Here is a 27,985-nt window from a genome sequence, read left to right on the forward strand (position 1 = left end):
AGAGCTGCCGACGCTGTCTGCCCGCATCTTGCTCACCATTGTCGAGGATTGTCGCTATCGTCTCGTGGGCCGCTGCAGCTAAGAGAGAGCTGCTGCCGCTGTGAGCCCACCACGGAGCTGCAAGACGAGAGTAATCGCCACCACCAGCCCGGGCCTTCGCAGCCGCATGAGAGACCGCCTGTCCCAGAGTGCCTGAATCCTTGTGGGTGCACGCTGCGGACCCCTGCAGCCAAGACTTGTGGTCCCTGGGAGTCCGCCTATCACTGTCTCTGCTTCTTCAAGAAGCTGTGTGCTGTGTCCCCTTTCAACAGCAGGTATCTGGTGCCCAATGGGTCGCGTAGACCCCGGCCTTGAACTCAGTCAGTGTCGCGCCTGGTGAATACATTATTGTCTTTTTGAGTACCTACTGGTTTCCGTGCATTGTTGCTTGTAGCTGCATTTGTCGTGGATACCAGCATCCTGGAATCTTGTGATTAGGTGCGGTGGGAGATGTTGTCGAAGGTGGCCAAGAGGTCCAGTAGGATGAGGGTGGCGGTTTCGCCCCAGTTGAGGAGGGAGCGAATGTCGTCGATGGCGGCGAGGAGTCTGAGCTCGGTGCTATAATTGCTTTGGAAGCCAGATTGGAAGTTGTTCTGGTCATGGTTCGCTTCGATGAACTTGGAGAGTTGGATGTTGAGGGCCTTTTCGATGACCTTGTCAAGGGAGGGGACGAGGGAGATAGGTCTGAGGTACTTGAGGTCTGTCGGGTCTGCAAATGGCTTCTTCAGCAGGGGGGTTGATCTTGGCGTGTTTTGGGGCAGCAGGGAAGGTGGCAGTTTTGATAGCGCAGTTGATGGTGCTACGGCTGCTCAATGGAAGATGTGATACGGGCAAGGATCCAGTGGGGCTCTGGAGTGGATGCTTGAGTGTGTCATCTGTGGTGAGTGGAGTCCAGTTGAGTATGATATGTTGGGGTAAGGCCTTGTTGTGTGCGGTGGTGGCAGGCATTGTAGCAGGGTCTTGGGTGTCAAAGCTGTCGTAGTTCTGCCTGATCTTGTGGTGAAGAATGTGCTGAGTTTGTTGCAGAGGTCTTAGGGAGGGGGAAACGTCTGTGGTCTCGCTGTTGGGCCTGAAGAACTCCTGGATGATGGCAAAGACTTCTGTGCTGTTGTGTGCATAGGCGTTGATTCTGTCTTTGATGGCCGTTTTCTTTGTGGTTTTAAGGAGAAGGTGGTGTGCGTTGACAGCGGTTTGCTTGAGTTTCTGGGATTTTGTTGTGCCTCTATCTCTTCTCGAGTTGTCTGCTGGTACGTTTGGACTTGTGGAGGGCTGAAGTGAACCAGGTTTTGCCTGCCTGGTGTCTTCTTGAGGGGTGCTGGTGTGTCTGCTCAGTTGGAGAACAATTGATGACGGTTGTGTGCTGCTGTGTTGGCATCTTCTCATGCTGAGAAAGTTGACAAGAAGTCCTTCGGTGGCCTTGTTTCATCTATAAAAGATGGGGCGGAGGGGGGTGAGGGTTCTGGTGAACGGTGGGAATGGCTAAGTTCACACAGTGCGCGTTGGTCCAGAGGAGTTCCGTGGTGTGGCTGTAGGTGATGCTCCCGATGACAGAGAAGACGAGGTCTAGCGTTTGTCTGGCTGCGTGGGTCTGTGTAGTGACTAGCAGTAGCATCTCTCCTTTTTTTATCCGCCAGCAAAACACCAACGTAATCCCACACCCTGGTCATGGCACGAGATCCCCAAAGAACCATGGAACCAGGAGCCATGGTACCAAGTGCCATGGAAACAGCCGGAATACTCATATGACTATGTAGGTAGGGGTGGACCGAGAGAAAGGCCCAGAGAACGCCAGAGGCCCTATTGGCAAGAAAGACCCTTTCAAACCTATGAAGGATGGCAGGGCTTTCCAACTCAAAATCGTTTCGATTGTCTAGAAATGGTCGATTGACCATTCAAGGACACAGCGAGACACCCTAAAACCGATGTCACATTGCATTTACTGAACGTTAATCACCATTTAACATTTCCAGAGTCACCGCAAGTGAGTCACGAAATCACATTGCAGGAACATTACAATACATTACAATATTTCCCCCACCAAAACTGGAAAACCTCCATATATCAGTCAGGGATTACCTAACGTCCCAAACAAGGCCCCAACTACCATCTGCTTAACAGAACCTGACACCAATATGGGATTGTGTCCACAGCAACCGGAAGCCTTTAATAAGAATCCGAAAAAATCTTCACATACCGATACGGAACCCTCAACCCTGACTTTGGCCATCGCTTATTGGAATGTCGCAGGCCTAATTACAAAAATAACCTCATCCACATGGCTTGACACAGCAAAAAGCCACCAAATTCTGTGCCTACAAGAGACCTGGTGCACAACTCCACTTCATATAGCGGGCTATAAAACCATTTTCACTCAAGCAGTACCTAGTAGCATGGGCAGACCAAAAGGCGGGCTTACGACCTTTATTTCAAATACCCTTCCACTTATAGTGAAACTGTTAAAGGAAACACCGTTCTTTCAAATTTTACAAATCACACAGTCAACAATAACGAAAGGTGATCTACACATATACATAAACTACTATAATAATTCAGGTAACGTGGAATGCTGCTCACACCTAGATGAACTAGTTGCATACTTACTCTCATTTCAAAAAACAAACAATAAATTTACAATTTATCTCATCTGGGGTGGAGACTTTAATCTCACGCTGTGTCCAAAGCACAAAAATGGGAACTGTGGGCTTCATAACGAACATGGAAACCCCATCCCTCACTTTGTGCATACGCCAGGGGGCAATAAATTAAATGAAATCCTCTATACCCTAGACCTTGACTTTGTCAACGAACTAGTCAACCCGGAGCAGGCCTTCGCACCCACCTTTCATGGGCGAGGCTCCCTGTCAACCATCGACTATATTTTAGCCTCAAACTCGTATAAAGGGCAAATAAGTGATTATAAAATTGGGTCCAACCCAATCAGCGACCATTATCCACTCAGTATGGAAATCAACATGAAGCAAGCTGGGATACCCTCTTCAAAGGCTAGTTCCCTAGACCAACAATCGCTTGCCATGAAGAAGCTGAATGGGTACGCAATTAAATGGACAAAGATCGATCCGGAGGAGATGACACAGAGGCTTCTCGAAAAAACACAACTCTGGCAAACCAACTGTCTGTCCCCCGAGGCACCCCCAGAATTAATAGTCACCTCTTTCCAAAACATCCAGGAAGTAATAAGGGACGAGCTATTCATTAACTCAAAAAACAAGCGAAAACTCCCTACCTCGAGATGGTTCGATACCGCATGCCGGAAGGCACTTACGTCTCTCAAAGAAACCTTACGACAGCAACCGAGAGACCCTCAAAAAATTTCCAAGTTAAGGAAAATTTACAACACTGCCCGGAAAAACCGTAAAAAGCAGATAAAGCAAGATCTATGGCTTCAACTACATGATAGCGCACTAAGGAAAGACAGCATTGTTTTTTGGCAGACCGTAAGATCACCTCTCCTGGCCAACATCAGTGACCCTGACCATCTTGATGTGGCAATAACCGAGGATGACTGGGTCTCCCATTTTTCAAAAATCTTCGGTATATCATCGGATGTCACACCAACAATCCAAACACAGGAACTTGAACGGGTAATGACCAACATCTATCCAATCAACCTACGCTTCACCCTAAATGAGGTCAGAAAGGCGATCAAGGCTTCGAAACCAGGTAAGGCCCCCGGCCCAGACGGGGTCCCTATGGATCTGTTCCTACACGATGTCGACTATTGGTCGAAAATAATCACATGTGTCTTGGCTGCAGTCGTTTCAATCGGTCTCTTCCCTTCGTGGTCAACATCGACACTATTGCCCATTTTTAAAAAAGGGGACCGAAATGACCCAGCGTGCTACAGGCCGATCTCCCTTCTGGACTCCATGGGCAAGATTGCAGGTCGAATACTCCTGGACCGACTACAATCTTGGGCCCGGGAGAACAATGTCATCACAGACCTGCAATATGGCTTCCAGAAGGGGCTCGGTACGGTCGAACAGGCCCTAAATCTTGTCCTTCTGGCAGGAAAGTACGCGCGCGCTAAAGGAGGCAACATCTTCCTGGTCTATGTAGACCTAAGCGCGGCGTTCGACTGCGTACAGCATCCAAAGCTATGGCAGATCCTAGAACTTCTTGGAGTGGACCCACCCATATTAGCCTTCCTAAGAGAGTTATATACCAACGCAGAAGGCCGAGTTCGATTTGGCACTGGCGGTGAACTATCACGACCCTTTAAAATCTCAAGAGGAGTAAGACAGGGATGTGTACTGGCTCCCTTCCTGTTCAACCTATACACAAATGGGCTTGAACAGGCCATGTTGGAAGGGAGCCAGGACCTCCCACAGATAGATCATCGCCCGATACCCATTCTCCTGTATGCCGACGACTCGGTCATTCTGGCACGGACCCCGAACCAACTCCAACGGCAACTTAACAAATATGTGACTTTCATGGATTCTCTAGGCCTTAAAGTCAACATTAAAAAAACCTTTACAATGAACATCGGCCCAAGGCAAAGAGTCTCCAAGCCCATACTTATTAATAACAGCGTACTTGAAAAAACATCAGTGTACCCATATCTGGGCATTCTAGTGGATGACACAATGACTTGGCGCAAGGCAGTGGAAGCCAGAAATCTTAATTTCCGCCGTGCTACATCAGCACTAATTACTTTTTCAAGGAAATTGGGCAAACCGGCTCCTGCGGAACTGTTAACCATATACTATGCGAAATGCCACAGTGTGGCCACATATGGAGCAGGTATCTGGGGCTATGGATGTATTGACCAACTTCAGGTCACTGAAAACGCCTTCATTAAATACATCCTAGCCCTTCCCCAAAGCTCCCCGACCCTAGCTTCACACCGGGAGCTCGGTATGGAGTACATTATCGACACCATACGATGGCAGCCTATCCTTCTGTGGCAGCGTATATGGTGTAACCCCGAAAGTCACATTACCCGGTCCCTCATCACAGACTGTCTTGGCCTAGCGCACTGGCGGAAAATTCCGTGGCTTATCTACATCCACAAATTTTTCGTAGATATTGACTGTGAGCATTATTTTCTCGAACCACCCTCTATCGAAGACATCTCGAAGAGACAGCTGAAGCAAATATGTATGAGCCATCTAAGGGAACTCCGCAATCAAGCAGAGATTATTAAAACACAAAACGAAAAAATTCGCATTCTCCAGACAGGGAAACTCATTCAGCCCTACCTGACATACTTTTTATCGAATTATGAAAAATTCTTAATCACAAGATTCCGGTTTGACCTTTTTTATCGTTTGGTTTCATTCCCGGAAACGAACAACTGGTCTCGGAATTTAATGAGCTGTCCTTGTGAGGGAGTTTCTGAACAATCTACGATCCATGTCGTTCTTTTTTGCAAATACTACAGTCCAGCAAGAAAAACATGGATTCTTCCTATTCTCCGATCTAGTGGAATAAGACAATCACACCTAGCACTTTCCCACTTACAATCTCCGAAATCCCCGCACGAAGCAAAACTGATAGCTATTTTTCTTAAAACAGTAATATCAATCCGTCGTAAATCCTTTACCTAAACCTGTATACTTTCACTTTTTACAGAAACAGTATTATTATTATTTCGAAACTCCTTTCTTCACAGTGATTCAAGTTTTGTGATCCTTTGTATGATGCTTATAATGATTTTAATTTCTGATTCATGTCTAAAAAAAATTTCTTCTTTTTAAAAAAATGTACTTTTTATGATTATATATATCTATAATCGAATAAAAGTTGATGAAATGAAATGAACTGTGTAACTGCAGTAGAGAACATTGAACACTTTTTTTTCTGCTGCCCCATGTATTTGCTACCCAGGAAAGTTTGGCTTCTACCAGTTTGTCGGTTATTAGGCACCAGATCTGCTGCTGCTGCAGCGTTTAGAATTCTTAAAACTGATACCTCCCCCTCTATCGCTATTGGTGTAGCAAAATTTGTGAGCTGGGCATGGTCAATTCGAACCCGTAACCTTGGCAAATGAAGTTCCCACTGTACAGTTTTTTATGATTATTAGTTTTAAAGTAACATTGTTCTTATGTAGCAAGGGGTAATTTCGTCCATCATTGTTTAAAAAATGTAATACTTTTTTAACATGGTTTTAAATTGTAATGTATTTATTATCTTATATGCAAAACGAATTATTTTTTATATGTATATGTATTTGTCTTTTATGATGTAAATCGAATAAAGACCTCTTGACTTGACTAGCTGCTTAAGTCCAATGTTGGCGAGGTTCTCCAGTAGGGAGTCGGTGTTTTGGTCACTGGGGTTGTCCAAGTGGAAGTGGAGGTCTCCGAGTAGGATGTAATCGGTGGATGCTAGAGCCTGGGGTGCGATGAGGTCTACGATGGCTTCATTGAAGGTCGGGTGGGGGCTGGGGGTCTTGTAGATTAGGGTGGTGTTGGGGTTCATCTGGAAGGGGAGGTGTTCCATGGTAGTCGTTGAGTCATTCATGTAAGTGGTCAGTTGGTGGGTGTTCTTGCGGATGATGGCTTTGCCTTCTCCTGGTCGGTCGACACTGTATTTGCGGGTGATTTTGTAGCCGCAGGGGATCGCAGTGGCATCACCGATTTTTAAGTTTAACTTTTTGTGCCTTCAGTGGGCATTATCAATCTAGTATGATTGTGAGGTATACCCCCCTTACCCTAAGTAGTGCACTGAGAAATGTAAATAAATTCTATATTTTTAATCTTGCAAGGAAATGATGGCTTTTTTTTTTCTTTTTAAATCTTTATTTTGGTATTTTCATAGATATACAGTACAAGGGTATAATAGTACGTGTTCCATGCAAGGTAAGAAGAAAGCATATCAATTTAGGACAGATCATTGAGCAATAAGACAAGCATCATACAGTGGTAATGACATAGAAAGGCAAATGTATCCGGTGCCAACCATAGACTCATACCAGGACATCACCGATAACCTGTAGAAGGAGCATATCATAATAACAGTGGAAACATAGCAGTCGAATTAAGGCACTACGGCAATCCAAAGGTAAAGCGAAAGCAATTATATCTCAAAGCAGTACATTCGCAGGGTGTCAAACTTGAAAAATGATATATTGTGAATACGTTTACATAACCAGACCCCCAACATCAGTGCTGCCCACATCATTACATATAGAGTCACCATCATTCGCTCCTTGAGAGATAAGATATACAGTCAGCGGCCCCCAAATGTCCTTCTGTCTGCATGAGGGCGGCTGCGAATCAGCGTAGATTGCATTATGTGCCTGACAATATATGACATCATCCAACCAATCTTTAAATTTCGGGGCTCTACCCCTCCCCCAGCGACATGCCACCTTTCTCTTTGCTAGCCAAGTGACAACGTCGAGAAATTTCCTATAAGTTTTAGGGACGGACATTGTGCAACCCGACAAAAGCAGTAAGGGGTCAACATTCAAGGGGGCTCCTACCATAATCTCCAAGGCCTCATGTACATGCTGCCAGAATTCCCGGACACCAGGGCATTCCCACGCCAAATGAAAAAAACCAGCATGTTCCGCATGACACCGTTCACAGTTATCATTGTCAGATAGACGGAATTTGAATTTTTTTAGTGGTGTTTAGTACAATCGTTGCAAAAATCTATAATGTATTATTTTGAGCCTACAACTAGCAGATATTCTGGCGGTAATATTACAACAATAAAGCCACTGCTCGTCCGTAATTTCAATGTGCAGATCCTCCTCCCAGTGGAGCCGGGCGGACCCATCTACTCCTGGTCGGTGCTCCCTGATCTGACTATAAAGGCCTGAAACTAGATGTGTATCATCCTTAGACCCCAACATGTAGTGCAGCGGTGCTAGGTTAGCAGGTTCCTGCGGGAAGTCCGGAAAAATCTCCTTCATCCCCTGTCGCAATCGTATGTAATAAAAGGTATCAATAGGAGTAGGTCTGTATTCCTTGAAAAAGCTATCCATTGTGGTGAAGTGTCCCTCGGTAAAAAGGCCACCCCACGTGCTCATGTGTAGGCGTTTGCACAACATTTGGAAACCCGTCTCCTGGAGGAGTGCCAGTCGCGGATGATAAGTAAGGGGCATTTTCGCCGAGTATAGCAGAGGGGAACAGAGGATTTTAGCAATACGCTTCCAAGCATCTATAGTGCACGTTACCGACCACCGCAGTCGGGGCTGCTTGCCCCCCCAAAACAACCTGATCAACTCCGTGAGAAGAGTTCTGAAAAAAAAGGCACCAGTGTAATAAGGAATATTTAAAAAAAGGTATAAAAAGCGAGGTAGCACCACCATTTTTATGAGGGAGGCTCTCCCCACCATAGACAGAGGAAGGGAAATCCATCTGTCGATCTCAGCTGTTAATTTTGTAATAGCCACTCCGTAATTAAGACGAAGCGTCTCTTCGCGATCTCTGGAGATTTGTATGCCCAGGTACCTGAGGTCTGAGTGGCACCATTGTAATGGGTAGTCTAAGGGAAATTCCGCCACAGCGTCAGTTAATGGGAAAAACTGGGATTTATTCTGCCAAAAATAACAAATTCACGAAGCCAGGGGTTAAGATTAGTAAGAGGATCAGTGACAAACAGTGTTAGGTCGTCCGCATATAACGACACAGCTATCTGGCGCTGTAAGCACCGAAAGGCTCTGCTGGGGTGAAGCTGTCGGATGCGACATGCAAGTGGCTCAATGGCGATGGCAGACAAAAGGGGGGAAAGGGGGCATCCCTGTCTGGTACCACGGGTAATAGCAATCGAAGGGGATAAGTGGCCATTAATTAATACCTTAGCAGTCGGTAAGGTGTAAAGTAACCGCACCCAAGAAATAAATATCGTGGGGAATCCCATTTGTCGCAACACCTCGAAGAGGTAATTCCACTCAACCGAATCGAACGCCTTAGAGGCGTCAAGGAAAATCGCCGCTACGGGAAAATCCGGGGCCACTGTCCGAATCATTGAAAACAAGGTTTGCAAATTGTGTGTAGTGGAGCGTCCGGGGACAAAGCCAGACTGGTTCGGCAATATAATTTTGGTCATAAACAGGGATAATCGAGTGGCTAGAACCTTAGCAAGGATTTTTGCATCGCAATTAATTAGGGAGAGCGGGCGATATGCATCACAGGAGGTGGGATCTTTACCGGGCTTTAGAATGGAGGTAATCATCACCTCACGCATCGATCTCGGTAGTACCCCCACCTCCGGTGCGTCCTCGAAGACTTCTCGAAGGACGGGGGCCATTATGTCTATATACGTTTTATAGAACTCTGATGGAAGGCCATCCAGCACCGTCTCTCAATCCGTCCTACTTAACCGTCTCCGGGCTAAAGGCATCCAAGGCAAAGCCTTGGACTGGCTGTCCTCGTTCCTATCCAATCGGACACAGGCGGTGTTTACCCCCCCCCCCCCACACCTCCGAAAGTCGGCCGATAAAATGGGGAGTCCCACAGGGCTCCTCACTGAGCCCCCTTTTGTTTAATGTTTATTTTTCCCCCCTGGCAGAGCTCATTGCTCAGTCAGGAATTAAGGCAACCTCTTACGCTGATGACATTCAGCTTTTATTTTCTTATGACACTATTACCCACACCACTTTTGACCCACTAAAAGATTGTCTCCGCAACATCGCCCGCTGGATGGACAACAATTTCCTTCGGTTAAACGCGGGGAAAACCGAGGTCCTTTTTTTCCACCAATCCTCTCCATTGGACTCAAACCTCTGGTGGCCTCATGACTTGAGCATGCCCCCCTCCCCCAAGAAATCAGTAAAAAACCTGGGGGTTAGATGGGATTCCAGCCTCTCCTTCCAAAACCAAGTCCAGACGGTGACTGCCGCATGTCTCTCCAAAAGTAGGATGATTAAAAAATGTATTAATTTTCTTCCTAGTAATTCCAGGAAAACCATTGTCCAGGCATTAATAACATCTCATTTGGACTATGCCAACAGTCTGTACCTTGCCCTTGCTTCGGGCCTCTGCCACCGGTTACAGACAGTCCAGAATGCTGCAGTCCGGTTGGTCTGTGGCATCTCCCTTCGGGTACATATCTCTCCTTATCGACGAAGGCTTCACTGGCTGCCAGTTCAAAAAAGGGCAGAATTCAAAGCACTCACCTTGGCACATCGCACAATTAAGGGAAAGGGCTCCGCATATCTTTCTTCCTGTCTCCGCCCCTACAGCAATGCAAGACACCTTCGATCCAGCTCAAAAAACTTGCTGTGTACCCCCAGATTTAAGAAAGAACGCTCTGGGGGAAAAACCTTCCAGGCTTGTGCCTCCTATCAATGGAACAAACTGCCTCACTCCATTAGGCAGATTCAGGAGGAGCTGCCTTTCCGTAAGGCCTTGAAAACATTCCTCTTCTGCTAATTTACCTATGAGTGAGACCCAGCATATACACAGAAAGCGCCGGGACACCCCGTTGGGGTAGCTGCGGGCTATATAAAACACACTAAATAAATTCTTAAGGGACATTATAGCGTCCCTGATTTCGTCTGACTCAAACGGTGCACCAAGGAAGGACCTATGTCCGTCGCTAAGCCAGCATAAGGCAAGCTCAGCAAGGAAGGCATCATACTGTACGTCTTGAGCATTATTGGTGGTATACCACGTAGTGTAGTGGGAGTGAAATGCCTTCAGTATACTCTCAGTATCCCTAACCACCTGCCCTGCCGCTGTGGTGAGTTCTAACACTGTGTTGTTAAAGCGCGGGGTGCGTATCAGTGCTGCAAGAGTTTTCCCAGGTCGTTCCCCCTCACAATAATTCCTAGCCATCCAGTGTTTACCCCGAAACTTGGATTCCCTCTCTGCTTCTTCCTCATATTGCGTTAGTTTAGCACAAAAGGCCGCATGTATCTGTGACCCTGTCCCCCCTGCCATCCGTCGCTCAAGGTCTTTCAGTTTGCGATCAAGGGTACGTATCGTCCTTTGTATGTCCCGGAGGACACCAAAGCTCATGGAGATACAATATCCTCATATCGTCACCTTGAAGGCCTCCCAAATGATCTCAACACTATCAACAGTGTCCTTGTTGCGAGGGAAGAAATCAGAAATTTCCTCCCCAAGTTCTGTCCTAAAGACTTCGTCTAGCAAGGCCATAGGGCGTAATCTCCACTGTGGCCTGGGGCTATCCCACCCTGGCACCTGCAAATGAATCAGGACTGGACTGTGGTCATAATACGTCCTGGGTAAGTGAGCTGCTCTGTCCAACCCATTTACGAGGCCCCTCGACAGCAGGATGTAATCCAACCGTGCCCATGTGTTTGTGGCAGAGGTGAAAAGAGTGCCTTCCTTCCCATGGGGGTACATATGTCTCCATACGTCTATCAAGTCACCTTCCTCTAAGATCCCCATCAGAGCCTCCCTTGACTTAGGTTTGTAGAGTGCGAACCCATCAGCTCTATCCTGTGTAGGTCGTATCGCCACATTAATATCCCCTCCCCATATAATATGTAGGGAACCTATTTCCAGTATCTTGCCCCATAGTGTCGTGAAATATGACTGCTTATCAACATTAGGAGCATAAGAGTTCACCAGAGTCACAGTATCTTTACCAATACGTCCCCATACAATAACAAATCTCCCAGCCGGGTCTATGACCTAACCAATTAGTACAAACGGGACAGATCTTTTAATTAGGATAGCGGTACCTCTGGCATAAGTAGAGTAGGATGAAAAGGAGCGTGTAGTTGCCCATTTACTGGCAAACTGCAGACGAGGACCTGGAGCCAGATGCGTCTCCTGCAACATGGCTATATGGACTTGGTGTCGATCTAGATACGCAAGAATATTCCGGCCCTTGCGAGTATCGTTAAGGCCCCTGATATTCCAAGACATAATTCTCAAGTTAGAGTCTTTCCGTGTCTCTGCCATACCAGTAATGAAGTTCGAAATTCTAGGTGTATTGTATGTCTATTGCCATACTCTCTATTCCTTGGAACAATCAAGTCCCTATATGAAACACATTGTACTCTCACCCCACCTGTAAAAGAAAAGCATCTGTTAACAAAAACCCCTCCCACTGCTGCATCCCAATCATGCAAGCACCAGCCCTCCCTCTCCCCATCCCCCCATAAACAATAGGAAACATCAGTACTTAGGGGAATTCCCATTGGGTAAACCATCCAGATAGCACACAATAACCCTGCCGATACAAAGGAGATCCCAATAGGGAGTGAACTCCAAGGACAGCAGGGGTGTCCAGTTAACAAGGAAACATCATCCATGAGACCCCATGGTCATATAACCTGTGGCATGTAATAATATCACTTTCAAAAGGCAATCAACAATAGAACGTGTATACATTACAATCTTCAAGTGTCCCAGACATCCTCAGGCAGCATCCCGGCATTGGAATCCTTGACTCATTGCCGGGGTAAGGAGCCACAGCAGCCGCCCAGTATAGGCTCATTCCACCCCAGACTAGGAGCCTTCGTCCTCCTCATCCACTGTAGCCTGACCCTTCTTCCTTGTTTTCAATGATTTCAGGAATTTATCCACTGAGTGAGGCGTGGTATGGAAGGTCTGCGTCCCCTGATAGGTGATGCGAAGTCGCGCCGGGTAGAGGAGAGCAAAATCCACCTGTGCATCTCGTAGCTTTTGTTTGACAGTGGTAAAATTGCGGCGCTCTTCTTGCACCCGGGCGGTAAAGTCTGGAAAGATGGTGAACGATACGCCTTCATAATTAAGCTGTTTCTTCTCTCGAGCCACCCTGAGAACCACATCTCAGTCTCGATAGTTGAGGAGGCGCACTGTTATGGGTCTTGGAGGCATTCCCGGCTTGGGTCGCGGGCCCAGCGAACGATGCGCACGTTCAACTATAAACTGAGCTGAGAGGGCCCCGTCACCTGCAACCGCCAGAAGCAGCCTTTCAACATACAGCTCTAGTCGGCCAATGTTGGTGCTCTCAGGGATACCAAGAATACGAACATTGTTACGCCGACTGCGAGCTTCAATGTCCTCGTTCTTGGCGTTAATGATGCGCATCTGTTTGTCCATTTGAGTGACCGCCTTTTTTAGCTGCTCAGAGACGTCTTCAGTCTCAGAGATACGCTGTACCGCCTCTTTTAGGCGGCCTTCATGTATATCCAGCTTATGTACAATGCTGTCCATTCGTGTCTTCAAGGTGTCGACCTTGTCTGCAATTGTCGTGAAGCCTTGACGCATTTCCACTAGGATAGTTTGCAGGTCAGTGTCCGACCCAGGCGGAGAAGCGGTTGCCGTATCTTCTGGCCGGTCCTCTTCAGTCCCCGGTGCTTTCTTAGCCGTTCTTTTATTGTCAAAAGTGATCCCTGGTTGCCTAGGATCCGGACGACCCATAGTATCTCGAGCAGGCAGCTCCCACCACTACCAAGCAAGGGTAAGGACTCGCACTTCCACAGGGCTAGGCAACCAGGGAGCCTAGAAAAAATAGAGCAATTACAGCCAAATCGCTGTGAAGGATCAAGGCCCAATATAATGTGTAACATCAAGCAACACTCCAAGGTCCACTGGATAGTCAGATACTACGCCTGCAGCAATATCCACTTGTGCGATCGTCAGGGCAAAGAGACAGATGGCACGCCGATGGGTCGCTTTGTGCCACTCGCACCCCGGGACCCCAGCAAGGCACCCCACTCGAGTTCCTCAGACAGGATGAAGCTCCACACTGGTTACCACCAGGCCCAGGGGGCCGACCACCTCGTAGCGCAGCACCACGCCGCAAAGCTCCCTCACAGACTCAGCCCACAGGACAGTTCAACCGGGTGGGAGTCGCAATACTAGCCGGGATTGAGAAAAAATTGGAGAGACGGTGCGTGTTAATGTAACTACAGCATCTTTAAAGCCATATACCCATGCAGTCCCACGTTTCGCGTATCTAGCAGCAATGCAGAGGGTATGCGCAGGAAAGGCTATCGTCCCGCCGCGTCTTTCGGTGGTCCTAACAAGCAAAAGATAGCAGTAGGAATCAACAGTTGCACAGCCCTAATATATACACGATAGTCAATGCAAAACCTTATTTGCCATAGTTGCCCACCTCTTAGGTCCACTGCTAGAGAACCCTAGTTATACAGACAACATAAAGAACAGAGAGGCAACAATATAGAAAACAGAGTATGAATCAAGTTATTTTCAAATGGTCTTCATATATATTCAAAAAGGAGTGCGGTCCTTCAAGTTATTCTTCAAATATTTTTATTGCAGTCTTCAAACACAATCTTGACAGAGATGACAGCCAACGCGTTTCTCCCAAATTGGGCTACCTCAGGGCAGAGAAAAGGGGATTTGAGCGTCTGCAGCACTTCAGTGCAATGCTATCCAGGTGGCAGACCTAATTCTCAGGTGCTGAATTAAATCTGTCTATAAGTAGTGAGGTCCACAACTTTCTGTTATATAGAGGAATGCCAGTATGCATTGAACAGGAACACGGTCCTGACGTAGGAGTTTACTTTCGAATTAAATTCTCCTCCAGTACGTATAGTAATCAGGTCTCAATAAGTAATATATTACTACTACAAGATCTTTACCACAGTCTTGGCCACTAGGTTGGCCAAGATAGCTCCGTCAGTCCTACATGCAGATCAAAAGGGATTTGTAAAGGGGCGACAGCTATATGAACTGACGTATGAGCTAATAGGGGCAATAGACACAGCGGCTTCACAGAACCTGCCCCTGTCTATCCTCACACTGGACGCAACCAAGGCCTTCGACAGGGTAAATTGTCGCCAGAAACCATTCGCTTCCTGGTAAGGTTAGGGAGTCTTATGGTGGCCCTGTCAGCTAGCTGGTCTCTAGGCCAACTCAACCTGCGGAGGTGCCCGGAGCCAGTCTAGGCACCTCATCCAAAGTTTATATTGTCCAACAAACGCGCAGGTCCTACGGATTAGTGGGAACTACACGACACACCTGTTCCTTCCACCAGACCACAAATACATTTGCAGAGCTGGGAGAACAGGCGCCCATTGCTGTCCCTGAGACTTGTCTGTAATATCTGTCTTTAAATATGAAAATATTGTTATTTAGGCAAAAGTCATGGTCCTAAGCATCCATGTATAGTCATGTCGAGCTATTTGTCTTTTGCAAAAAGCATGTTCATAGGCTCTTAGACCTTGCATGGGTTGTATACATAATTATCAAGATCACATCCTAGGTAATTGTCAAATATGATTGTCAACATTCCTGTCCGTGGGAGAAACGCCGCAACCATATCCCATCAGGGCGTCGCCATCTTAGAGTCGCGGCCTGCCGCCAGTGTCCCGTACCCTGAAGCTGTCGGCAAGGAAATAGGACCGACTTGAAAGATAGCGCCGAGGAAGGCGTCCCTGTCCCGCGAGGTCCTCCGCTTATCGCCTGCCACCAGAATGGATCCGCTCCGCCCAAGAGGTCTCCCCGTCTCGCATGCGGCCCACTCACCACGTGGAGTCCCCGGCTCTTGCGTAGCAGGCGGTGTCCCGCAGCGCTACAGGGCAGCTCAACCGTATGTCCGCGGCGGCCACACGGCAACAGATTAGGGCAATCTCCGCAATGTAGGCGGCCAGATGTCAGTTCATTAGTGTCACAGGGATGTCAGCCATCGATGCCGAGCATGTTGGAGCATCAACGGGGTCAATCAGGTGAGGATAAATGCAGGATCAGGAACCGGACTGCGGGAGCCTCAGACAACCGCGGCCATTCCGCTTGTGCGCCACGTAGCGCCCCTACTCCCCAATGTAATCTCCTGCCAAAATGATGGCTTTTTTTAACATGTGTTCCAGAGAGTGTCAGTAGTGGGAAAGTTTGCAGATTCGACATCAGTATTCATCCTATGTGCCCATGTAATTCTGAATCTTTATTCAGGGCCTTGACTTCCTCGTTACCCAGCTCTTTATTATATCTTAAATCGATTCTTTTCAATTTCTTCTCTTGATCACCTCCTCTGATATAAGGCCAAAGAAACCGAGCGCGTCTACAATGCTATCATGGCATTTTACAAAATCTCCAGACACTGGTGAATTTAAGTCCGCGTGTTTGATGCCTCTCATGTGCTCCATCACTTGCCAATGGGGAACATCAAGTTGGCCACATATTGTTTTCTGTGTGTGCATTCTTTCAGGTATATATACAGAGAAATCTGTGCTACAGGTTCTGAATTGATTGCTTTTCCTTCCTGTTATGCAGAATAACTTCCTTTATTTTGATACCAGATTTGCAAGCCATACATTTCCCTCATTTTCAGAAACCTTTTAGATCAGATGGCCCCTTTCTTTCATTGGACTATCTACATAGCTATGGGCATGTTTGTCCTTTAAGGATAGGGCTTTACGATATGTGATGGAGGGATGTGAGGTAATATTGTGTCTAATCACCTGATCAGCTTTTAATATTTTCCAATGTTTAGAATTTGTCTTGCTGCTGTGTACCTCATATTGTATGTAGTGATGAACCTTACGGTGATATCAGGTCCCTCCTTTGGTGTCTCTGATTTAAAAGTAGTTTATTCATGTTCTGGGTGCTCGCTTGGCTGCTGGACGCTTACTTTTTTCTTCCTTCTCATACACTTCTTGGCTATCACAGTTTCTATGGGTCCGTAGCATTTCACCATAAGGAATACTTTCTATCAGTTTCTGTGGATGCACGCTATTCACAACTCCCTGCTTTTTCCTTTCTATGTAGGCTTTTGACCATATGTGCTTCTCTAGCTCAGTATGGATAGCCAGATCATTTATAGATTCATTTCTTATCTAATGAGTGAATTTTAGGTTGAGATCAGTTTTTGTCTGTCTCTGGAGTAATCTTTTAGACTTTTCCCTACTTCCGTGATGAAAAGCAGCAAGACTCTCAAGACTTTCGATGCCGCTTGGTGCAAACCACCTCTAATTCACCTTAAGATTAGCGATCAAAATAACGAGGCAGGCGCTGCAGGTTGATAGGCGAAGAATAAGTTTATTGCTCTAGAGGAGAGTACATCGCATCCGACACCGGGGCTATCGTCAGGAGGTGCTCTAACTGCATCTCTGAGGCCTGGCCTTTTATATGTTTCTTTCGCCCGTTTATTACATGATCAAACATTCCTGACATCCGTTTATTACATAGTGAAACATCCTTGGAATCCCCGCCTTAAGATAGTTCCCACACAAGTCCAGCAGCAAATGTTCCCCCTCCTGGACCTTACAGATGATCGATATCTCGCAGCTGGACATTCCGACAGGACCTAAAACACGTGGGATAGGTCAGATCAAAGGGTCGGGTCATTGATTAAATTCCGGCCTCTTTGTTGGGGAAGCAAGTTCTGTTGTTACATGGGCAATAAACTAAGTCCACGGGGGTTGTTTAGTGCCTGGGACCGGATTGAGTGGCCAGGTGCAGTGGAGGAGTTTATCAGAGGGGCCTGATTGTGCGCAGAGGATGAAATGACAAGGGGGGTTGGTGCGGGAAGTGGCTCAAGGTATTGTCATGCTGACATGGTTTTACGACCCCGGTATGTGTGCTCGGGTTCAGTCAGAGCGCGGGGGGGGATGAGGGCGGCCGGGGTGATGCGGAGTTGACCAGCAATGTGGGAAATGGCTGCAGAGACTAAAATGGTTGCCGCTTACGTGCTCGTAGGGGCTTTCGTTATACAAGATGGAGCCGGCAATGTTCATCTTTATCGTCTTACATTTAACATCCGTCCCACAGCAGGGAAAGGTCATCTGTATCCCTGATCCAAATCAGCGTATGGTTTGTCATATTTTCATTTTGTGATATCCAGACCACCTGTTATGTGCCCGGTCTAGGCCCATGTAGCGAAGTAGCTCATTTCATATATTGTCCTATTTTTAGATCTCGCCTGTCAATGCGCATGCGCATTGAGCTTGCGAGACTATAGCGTCTTAAACAGACTTTACCGAACTGGGCGATTTGGTGCTGTGCCCGTGGCTTTTAGGTCAATGCGCAAGCGCATTGACCTAAAATGCGCGTGCACATCATCAAATCGCCGTCTGTTCCCTCAGCCGCACTCCTCCCACACCTTTGAAGTGAAGCTTAGCTTCACTTCAAAGGCATCCGCTCCCCCCGCCCCCTGCTTCACACGTCTCACGGCCGCAAGGCCGTCTCGTATTTCTCCTCCCTCCCTCGCCTCCCAAGTGAATGCCATGCAACTGTGGGACACTCTGTTTGTGAGAATCCAGTGACTGCCTGAATTCACTGATTTGCCGATTGTCATGAAAAGTTCATTTTATAATTCAAAAAAACATTACCTACAAAAAAGTGATGGCTGTCTGAACATAGAGCTCGGTATTTACTCACATCATCCAGTCATAATAGAGGAACAATTGATAACTTTAGAACAGCTAAAAAGACTTCCAGATCGGCCTTTACCTTCCGTAGGTTCTGTGGTGATGGAATGTATGACGTTACGCATACATTCACAACGCATACCATCACAATGTCTTTTAAAACCGACTGCCCCCTCCTCCTGCTTTCCTCTGTTTCTAAAACAAACCGCCTCCCCCCTTACCCCCCCCCCAGCCGAATCCACTTTCCTGGTGAAGAAATGCCATAGCTGCTTGAAGCTTTTTCTATATATGGTGCTCTCAGAGTGTACTTTACGTATTTATTTTTCTAGCAGAGAGAAGTACACCGAAGGGCACATGTACGTTTCACAGAATTCATAAGTGTAAACTCCTGTCAAATATCAATACTGTGGTCTTGCGTGCAGCTGCATTAAACCGATTTGCATATTCTGTGGCCAGCGCGCCTGTGTTCATTCACCTTTGTTTTAGGATTCAAGTTATACTTTCTTATTTCGCTGTGATCTTGTGTTTTTTTGGTAACTAAATAATGGTATTAATTACTACCAAACGCTCTCATTTTAGCAAATACCTCGCACATATTCAAACGTAAATCTCGCCATTTGCATGGAAATGTTTGCTCCAAAGACATAGCCCACTGCGTTATTTTGCAAGGACTGGAACTTGTTACCTTATTCACAACCTTCGGTATCAATCAGGCAAGTTAACTGTAAGCTGTGTTTGAGGTCTGTGGCACAAAGGCCCCTGCTGCTTCACACTACGGCCCGTGTCTCTCCCCCATCGCCGCTCTCCCCGCTCCGCCCCCTGCTGCGGCCGTTTCGCATTTCTCCTCCCCACAGCAATGCCCTCTGTCTTGTTCGTCTTACTGTTTTTGTTTTTTTGGTAACTAAATAATGGTATTAATTACTACCAAACGCTCTCATTTTAGAAAATACCTCGCACATATTCAAACGTAAATCTCGCCATTTGCATGGAGATGTTTGCTTCAAAGACATAGCCTCTGCGTTATTTTGCAAGGACTGGAACTTGTTACCTGCAATTACAACAAGAACTCCTGCTATAAACAAATTAACCCTCTGTGGTATCTTCTCTAAATTCAGTGATCGCTTCAGGTTATTCACAACCCTCGGTATCAATTGCCATTATAAATTACAATAACTTTTTATTTAAGTATTAATTATAAAAAAATAAAGGCCATTGTTATTTGTAATATGAATACATATAAGTCACGTAAATAAAACATATTGCATTACAAATGCTATAGGTGTCACATTTGCAAAAGTTATAACTATTGGCATTGTAAATGACAAAGCTATCAATTTAGCTATTTTAAAAACCAACACATAAATAAAATATGTGTCATTTACAAGACCAATAGCTCCAACTTTTCTAATGCGAGACCTATTGCATTTCCAATGCTTGTTTACAGTAACATTTCAGCTGTGACCTTTTGCACATATTTGCATGCATGACAATGTTGGATTAGTTTCTCTGAGACTACTTTGTTTACACATCTACCTTCGCCCAACATTACCACGATGCCTCGAACACCATGTACAAGGCCTCTTGACGCACTATGTACAAATGTCATCTCTATCTTCATCCACAGGGTGAGAGGGCTATCTACATATCCATAGCATTGTCTAACCTATACGTACATCACAAAGATGCTTTCTATTATAAATAATGAGCATCCCAATAGATTAGTAGAGGAGGCGCTACAGCTGACACAGAGGGTCCGTGCGGGCTGAGACTTCACTATGCAGCGGGCTGGCATCTCCGTGAGGGGGAGTTCAGTTTGTAACCAATTTGTGGCCTGCATTCTCTCCTGTCATGTCTCTTAGTGGGGATTCTTGGCTTCACACCCACACACACTCTAGGTACACGCAGAGTAGGGAGTGCATAGTAGGAGTCCGCCTGATTACTGCCTTGCTTATATGCCTGCATATAAACACTGTTTTAGCACCATGATAGAACTATATCTACTATTTACGTGCTTGTAATCGCTTTCAGCTGCTTCGGTCTCCTGATTATTGCAGCTTATATATTCTATACAAGAATAACGTTGGTTCAATAAATATATTGAAAACGTCCCACTGTGTATTATTCTCTGTATATTTCTCTGAGAGCAAGTAAGCTTGAGTGACTGAGCGAAAGGTTCTGTTCTGTTTCCACGATCCCTGAGGGGTCAGGGTTGTCACTTTCAGAGGTTGCCAGAAACCATTCGCTTCCTGGTAAGGTTAGGGAGTCTTATGGTGGCCCTGTGAGCTAGCTGGTCTCTAGGCCAACTCATCCTGCGGAGGTGCCCGGAGCCAGTCTAGGCACCTCATCCAAAGTTTATATTGTTCAACAAACGTGCAGGTCCTACGGATTAGTGGGAACTACACGACACACCTGTTCTTTCCACCAGACCACAAATACATTTGCAGAGCTGGGAGAACAGGCACCCATTGCTGTCCCTGAGATTTGTCTGTAATATCTGTCTTTAAATATGAAAATATTGTTATTTAGGCAAAAGTCATGGTCCTAAGCATCCATGTATAGTCATGTGGAGATATTTGTCTTTTGCAAAAAGCATGTTCATAGGCTCTTAGACCTTGCATGTGTTGTATACATAATTATCAAGATCACATCCTAGGTAATTGTCAAATATGATTGTCTTCTGTGTATATCTTTTGTAGAAAATAATTCTCACTATCTATACAATATGATGGGAGGCTCCCCACAAGAATCAGCAATACATGGTTTTAGTGTATTGCTGTGCTTTCCAGTGAGCTATTGTTGGAGGGCACTATACGCCCCCCTTGTTCTTGCATACATATGTTAGAAGGGAAAAACACAGTAGAGGGTAGTGTTATACACAAATGGAAATGTTGCCATTCCCATTTCACAACAATCCGTATTTAATAATTATTGAAAAGCCTTTTGTTCATAATTGAAAACAATCATTTAAACCACATTCTTGCCCCTTATCGGATGACATTGGTACTTGTGTTGTCATTTCGGAATGTGTTAATTGCCTCCCTTTGTCCATTACTCAAGTTGGATCTGATTCTTCCCTTCTTGCCTCGACTGGTGAACAATTTATTTTAACAAGTCTTTGGCGACCGAGTCACTAAAAACATCCAGATTATCATGAGGCAAGGAGAAGTTATATGCAGCTTGCTTTTTGAAGTGAGTTAGGCTTCCCTGATCTACCTGTGCCTTCTTTCCAAGCAACGCTTCCCGCTCTTTCGTTGCACATATATTTCCATCATCCAGACCAGCCAATGTCATGAAGTATCAACGTCTCTTGAACACAAGTCATGTTTTCTGAATTGGGCTCCCCTATTCTCATGTTCATTGGCTTGGGTCTGATTTTATGTTGATATCTTAGAAACGGAAATATGTCAAGTCTACATGAACTGTAATCTAAGTCCCTCCTGGGGCAGAAATATAATCCAAGGTTATGGATATTTAGTTCATCCATTGTCAGTTAATGTTGGGATGATTTAATAATCATATCTCATCTTTCTCTTCCTATGGGGTGAGTTATCTTTTTGTCTTCCATTTTCTCTTTCCTGTCATTCTCTTCCTCTGTTTGTGCCTCTTGCTTTTGTTTTTCCTTTTTGTATGATATTCCATTGTTCGTCCTTGTCTCAGTAACCCGTACTCAGCGAAACAAGTGGCAAGTAGGTTTTTTTTCTAGGTAGTTGCTAGCAGAGTCGTCTGAGTCAGTGTGACCTTCTGAGCTTGATTCCCCCGTCAGAAGTTCCTGTCGTCTTTGTGTCAATGGAATTTTGACTGCTCTCCTTACTTATTCGTATCATCTTACTAAGTTTAAGACTCTTCCAGTACAGTAGTCTTGCTTTTTCCTTTTGAATTTCCTCTTTTGTAGCTATTACCTTTTTCTTATCACTTGTTCATCATTCTTGTTGTCCGTAAGTTCACCTCTTATTTTCAAGTGCAACAAATGCGAGGTTGGAGAACTCCATCAGACTGCAGACTTAGAACTGTAACAAAAAAAACAAGTTAGCAGGCCTTTTCCATCTATGAACTCATGATCTGGAACAACATCCCTGTATCCATCAGGACCGTCCGACATTGCTCCCGTTTAGGAAAGAGTTGAGGACTCACTTCTTTAAAAAATAATGTACAAGCTCATCTTTGGCCCTAGCTTTAGGCTAGGTTTGTAGTATAGAAATAACATATAGATACATACATAAAGAAGCTGGCCTAGCCTACACTAACGTTTGAATACTTTTGAAAAAACTCTTGTGAAAATGTTCATGGGAGAGTTGAGAATGGTTATCCCACCAGAGCACCCCTGGCATCCAGTTAAGATTTTAATGTTGTCTTATCAAGTGTAACAAGTCCACCTTTTAAGCCACTACATCACTGCAAGCCTTAATGGAGATAGTTGTCTACCTAGTAGCAGTCACTTTCTCAAACAGTTAGCAAACGACACGCCCCATAAGTAGATGAACAGTTCCTGCAAGTTTACAAGGACAAAGTTGAATATGCATCCAGTGTTAAACACGCACTCATGCTCTACATTATCAGAATTGAAACTGTATGAAAAATAAGACCGTTTTTTGCACCGGCAGAATTTGGCATATGTTTTTCTACTCGTGCGGAGACTAGGGGTGGGCAGAATTTACGTAGTCGTGTTACACAAAGCTCAGTGAAAAAAATCTTTGCGAGCACGCAGAATTCTGCGAACACGCGGAATTGCTTCTTCCGCCCGTTCACAATGCTTTTTTCCTGTTCGCGAACGCAGTTTGCGTGCTCGGGGGGGAAATATCTCGCGAACACACATTTTGAAAGCCTGAACAAGCAAAAAATTCAGGGAACCCGTGAATCGCGAAAGTTTTGCCAATTCCACGTTCTCCGCGGAAAGCGAAATTACCCAAATTACACAAATTCCTCAAGCGGAACTGAATTTACCGCCCAGGCCTAGCGGAGTCACCACATAGAAATACCACAGGCTGAGTCCACGTGGGATAAAGATGCAACCATGGATTTTCTACCCAACATACCTCTAGTAGATATTTGTAAAGCAGAAACATGTGGTTCTGTGCATCCTTTCATAAAATATTTCTCTGGTGACATCAATGCAAGGAGGAAAGCCCAGAAGTGCTTAATTGTTCTAAGCATATTAGTAACTCAATTAGCAATTCTTTCCTTTCAATCAATCAATCAATCAGCGGTTTATAGAACGCGCTACTCACCCGCGAGGGACTTAAGGTGCTGGGGGGGGGGGTGGATGGGGGCAGCTCCGGGTCAGTCGAAAAGCCAGGTCTTGAGGTAACTTCCTGAGCATGTGGAGGGTTGGGGAGCGTCTGATGTTGACCGGGAGCTCATTCCAGGATTTGGCTGCGATGTAGGAAAAGGCTTTCCCGCCAGTTCTGTTTCTGCGGATGCGGGGGACCTCTGCCAGGGCGAGGTCAGTGGAGCAGAGGTTCCTCTTGGGTACAACATACTCGGTCGTTGAGGTATGTGGGTCCGATGTTGTTGAGGGGTTTGTAGGCGTGGTTGAGGAGTTTGAAGGTGATCCTCTTCTCGACGTGGAGCAAGTGGAGGCTTCGTAGGTGTTGGGTCATATGTTTGTGGCGTGGTGTCCCTAGAATGAGCCTGGCTGCCGTGTTCTGGACCTTACCGATTCTTTTAAGTTATTGCACAACCTGTGATGTGCCACAGCTTGCTGCAAATGGAAAATGTTTCTCACTTGTAAATACTATCAGCTTGTCATGTTGCAGGCTCACATGCATCACCCACTTGCTGTATGGTTGGAAAGTATATAGGTTGCTCAGATTAAGCAATTTATTATTTTGATTTTACACATGTAAGCAGTCAAATGTACTCCGATGGAGGAAACAACACAATGATTTTAATTGGAGTCTGCACGCTGATGCATTATGCCTTTCTGGTATGGGATTATGAGTCGTTCTCCAGATCAAAACTCAATCTTTAAATTAATTTTTTTTTTAGTAGTCAGAACCCTACCCATGAGAGATCACCACATGTGAACTGTAGAACTACAAGCAGTAAATGATTGTTTACAGGTAGTAACATTTTCCTTCCTTTCTAGCTATTACTGTCCACCTTTATCATATTATAACCGTGCATTTCTTTCAAGAAATATTTTCCATGTATAATTCTCAGTGTTCATTTCATTCTGCAGCACAGCAGCAGACGACAGAAAGTATGAATGGGAAAGAGAAACGTAAAACTTCTGGAGGAAGGAAGAATTTTGCTTATAAAATGAATGAAAGAAAACACCACGGAATACACAGGAGGGAGAATTTTAACAATAAAACACTACTTGCAAGGGCGAAAAGAATACACACCAGCGTAAGAGCTTATGCCTGTGCTGAGTGTAAGAAGACATTTACTGGAAAGACGCGTCTTTTACTGCACAAACAAACACACACAGATCGGTATCCCTACACTGAGCATGAAATGAGGTTTGCTGATAAGGCAACACATGAAAAAACTCTCAAAGGAGAGCGGCCCTTTCACTGCAATATCTGTGAGAAAAGTTTTACTCAGAAGAGAAATCTTCTACAACATCAAAGAATACACACAGGAGAGAGACCTTATCACTGCACTGTGTGTTCCAAAGCCTTTTCTCAGAAGGCGACCCTTGTACTCCATCAAAGAACACACACCGGAGAGAAGCCTTATCACTGCACTGAGTGTTCCAAGCGCTTTCCTTATAAGGTATCCCTTGTACTCCATCAAAGAACTCACACAGGAGAGAGGCCTTATCACTGCCCAGTGTGTTCCAAGAGGTTTTCTCAGAAGGGGCCCCTTGTACGCCATCAAAACATACACACAGGAGAGAGGCCTTATCACTGCACTGTGTGTTCCAAGAGGTTTTCTCAGAAGGGGACCCTTGTACGCCATCAAAACATACACACAGGAGAGAGGCCTTATCACTGCACTGTGTGTTCCAAGAGGTTTTCTCAGAAGGGGACCCTTGTACGCCATCAAAACATACACACAGGAGAGAGGCCTTATCACTGCCCAGTGTGTTCCAAGTGCTTTGCTAATCAGACAAACCTTGTGCTGCATCAAAGAACTCACACAGGAGAGAGACCTTATCACTGCACTGTGTGTGAGAAGAGGTTTTCTCGGAAGGGGACCCTTGTACGGCATCAAAGCGTACACACAGGACAGAGGCTTTATCACTGCACTGTGTGTAGCAAGAGCTTTGATCTTAAGGCAAGCCTTGTACGCCATCAAAGAACACACAGGCGACGGCCTTGACGCCGCATGGGGTATGGAAACTGCTGTAAACAAAACGTGGTGCTCAGCAGCCTCAAGTAACACATACAAGATGGAAGCCTTCTCCAAGCACTGCCAAAAAACCTTCATTTAGAAAAAGAAATCTGATCTTTTACATCATCTAAGAATCTACAGCTAAAGTTAGACCTCCCATGACATCTAACGAACCTTCCGGGGTGAGGTCCTCCCTTTCCTCTGAATGTCAGAAGAGCTTTGAGTTAAAGGACAAACTCTAACGTTCGCAGCGTCTCCAAACAGAATGTAGGTTCTTCAACGTCACTTCACCAAGCAACGAACTTCACAGAGGCTGCTTCACTGATTTTGAAAGATCTGAGCACATGGGAAAAAGAAACTAGGAGAAGAAATAGGAATCAAAAACCACTTGAGGACAAAAAATATAAACTCCTTTCATCACTAAAGCAGGAACATCTACTCCCTATCAGTATCTTCAGACCGGCTGTGTAAATATTCTGTACAACCCATCCAGGCTGAGAGATCAAAAGAGGATTCATGGCTGTCCAGAGTCTAACAACTTACAAAGGTGGCACCACCCATATAATTCTGCAGTTTCAACTGCCGAGACCGTTACACAATTCACAATGTTTTGAGATGGTTCATTCTGGTGAGAATTTTTTTTTTTTTTGATAATCAATTTTATTATCATTTTGAAAAACAAACAAACAAAAAGACAGCATACATCTTACACAGTAAAGCCAATTCCATCTCCAACAGACAGTAAAAAACCCCACTGTTAGGGTCGGAGTATTTATGCAAGCCGCCCAAGCTGGAAAGCAGCACCCCGTAACACGGAGAGCCAAAGCTGTCGATTTAAAACAGTAGGTTCAGCCATTTGTCCCAAACCCTATTGAACCTCGCGGGACAACCATGTGTCTCAAAGAGGGGTTCCTCCTGCGCCGCGCAGCAATCCACCCCCCCCAGCGCCACTTTCGCAAGGTAGGGGGGTTGGGCTGGGCCCAGGCCGCTGCAATATCTCGTTTAGCCACAGCGACCGCCGTTCCCAGAAAATGTTTGTCTGCTCTGGAGCCGTGCAAACCATCAAATGCACCCAGGAGAAGACGTAAGGGATCATGTGGAACCTGCCAACCCAAGGTCTGTGTGAGCTCAGATTCCACCTCGGAATAGAATGGGTCAAGGCCAGGGCACAGCAAACCATACGGTAGAAGTCGGCCGCAGTTTGGCCGCTATTCTGGTGAGAAATAAATACCCAAAAACTAACTTTCACATACATTACAAAACAAAGCAGATTGTCTGGTGAAGACACTGTAAGGAGTATTTCATCGCATGCTGTTGTGTGTTTTGTGAGGTCAGTTGTTGTCCTGTTCTAATGTGAGGGGTGAGATTGACAACTAGACAAAGGACACTGCCGCAGTGAGCTGTTTGCCAAGAATGTCTTATTTTATGCAATAAAACTTTGCTAATAAACTAATCTGCCTGCCTGTTTCATGTGGCGATGAGACTGGAGATACTTCAAACTCATCAGTACGTTCAGAGTGTCTGTTTTCCATCTTGGTGATTACTCTGTCCCGGAAGAGGGTGGGTAGGAACTTACGCCCCCCTGCAGCCCTCCCACCACCAGCCCCTCAGATGGGAGGCATTGCAGTGTGTAGTTCACTCCATCACTGTGTTGATTAGAGTAGTGCAAGCCTTACAAGTACAATTTGCACTGTTGATGTTTCCAAAGACAACTTTTGACGTTTAATAGTGTAATTGCTTTGGGAACACCTTTGTCTCTTGGACCTTCTCCTTCACTGAGCGTATTGGTTGGTTTAAAATAGATGATTACTCTGGACTCTGTGCCATCTGTGAGCGCACAAGGCTTGCCTCCAAACCATTATATCGAAGCAACAGCTCTAGTGTATGGAGTCATGAAGCCTCCTGGTGAACGCTCTGTCCCCCACAAGATCCACCCGTGGTCATCAATGACCATGTGTGATGAGTTCCTTTTAGGGCCCACTGAGCTCTCCCTCATTTTAGCCACACTGCATGTGACCATGGAGCAAGAGACAGACTGATGCCTGGTGCTAGGCTTTGTGCGGGGCTGCTCTTGGGTCACTCAGACTCCAGTGCCCAGATCAACAACCACATTTGGGCATGTGCTGGAGCTTGCTCTGGCTGGTGGCAAGCCCTGGATCTGCAGTGACATGTGTGTCTCCAGGAATGTACTAAGTGGTAATGGTGGCATGTATGTGTGTGCAATGATGAGACGCCCTGGGTGCTAAGTGAATGATGAGACTAGGAATTGGGGGCCTCAGCTGAAGCTGTGATACTGGATTATTGTCAAGAGCAAGTCAGTGGGTCACAAGATTGTAACAGCTGCGTTTGCACAATTACGGCATATCAGCCTGACATAAAACTCAATTCTGCTTACATAGGCCATAAAAGTACAAGTTACCAGCCTATTAGACTCAAAATTCATTTAATAAAACACAT

At 45.7% G+C, this 27,985-nt stretch overlaps 1 protein-coding gene across 2 annotated transcripts in view; it reads left to right on the forward strand.

Annotated features, from left to right (window-relative positions):
• LOC144822450 (uncharacterized) overlaps positions 1–27,496 on the forward strand; it is a 54,679-nt gene extending 27,183 nt beyond the window's left edge. For both annotated transcript variants that reach the window (XM_078680127.1, XM_078680042.1), the window contains exon 3: positions 24,429–27,496. In XM_078680127.1, coding sequence (XP_078536253.1) covers positions 24,429–25,516 — 1,088 coding nt within the window. In that variant the 3' untranslated portion in view covers positions 25,517–27,496. The remainder of the gene's footprint in view (positions 1–24,428) is intronic.
• Positions 27,497–27,985: the final 489 nt, after the last annotated feature.

This window comes from Lissotriton helveticus, chromosome 1_1 (assembly GCF_964261635.1).
Source record: "Lissotriton helveticus chromosome 1_1, aLisHel1.1, whole genome shotgun sequence".
Taxonomy (NCBI): Eukaryota; Metazoa; Chordata; class Amphibia; order Caudata; family Salamandridae; genus Lissotriton; species Lissotriton helveticus.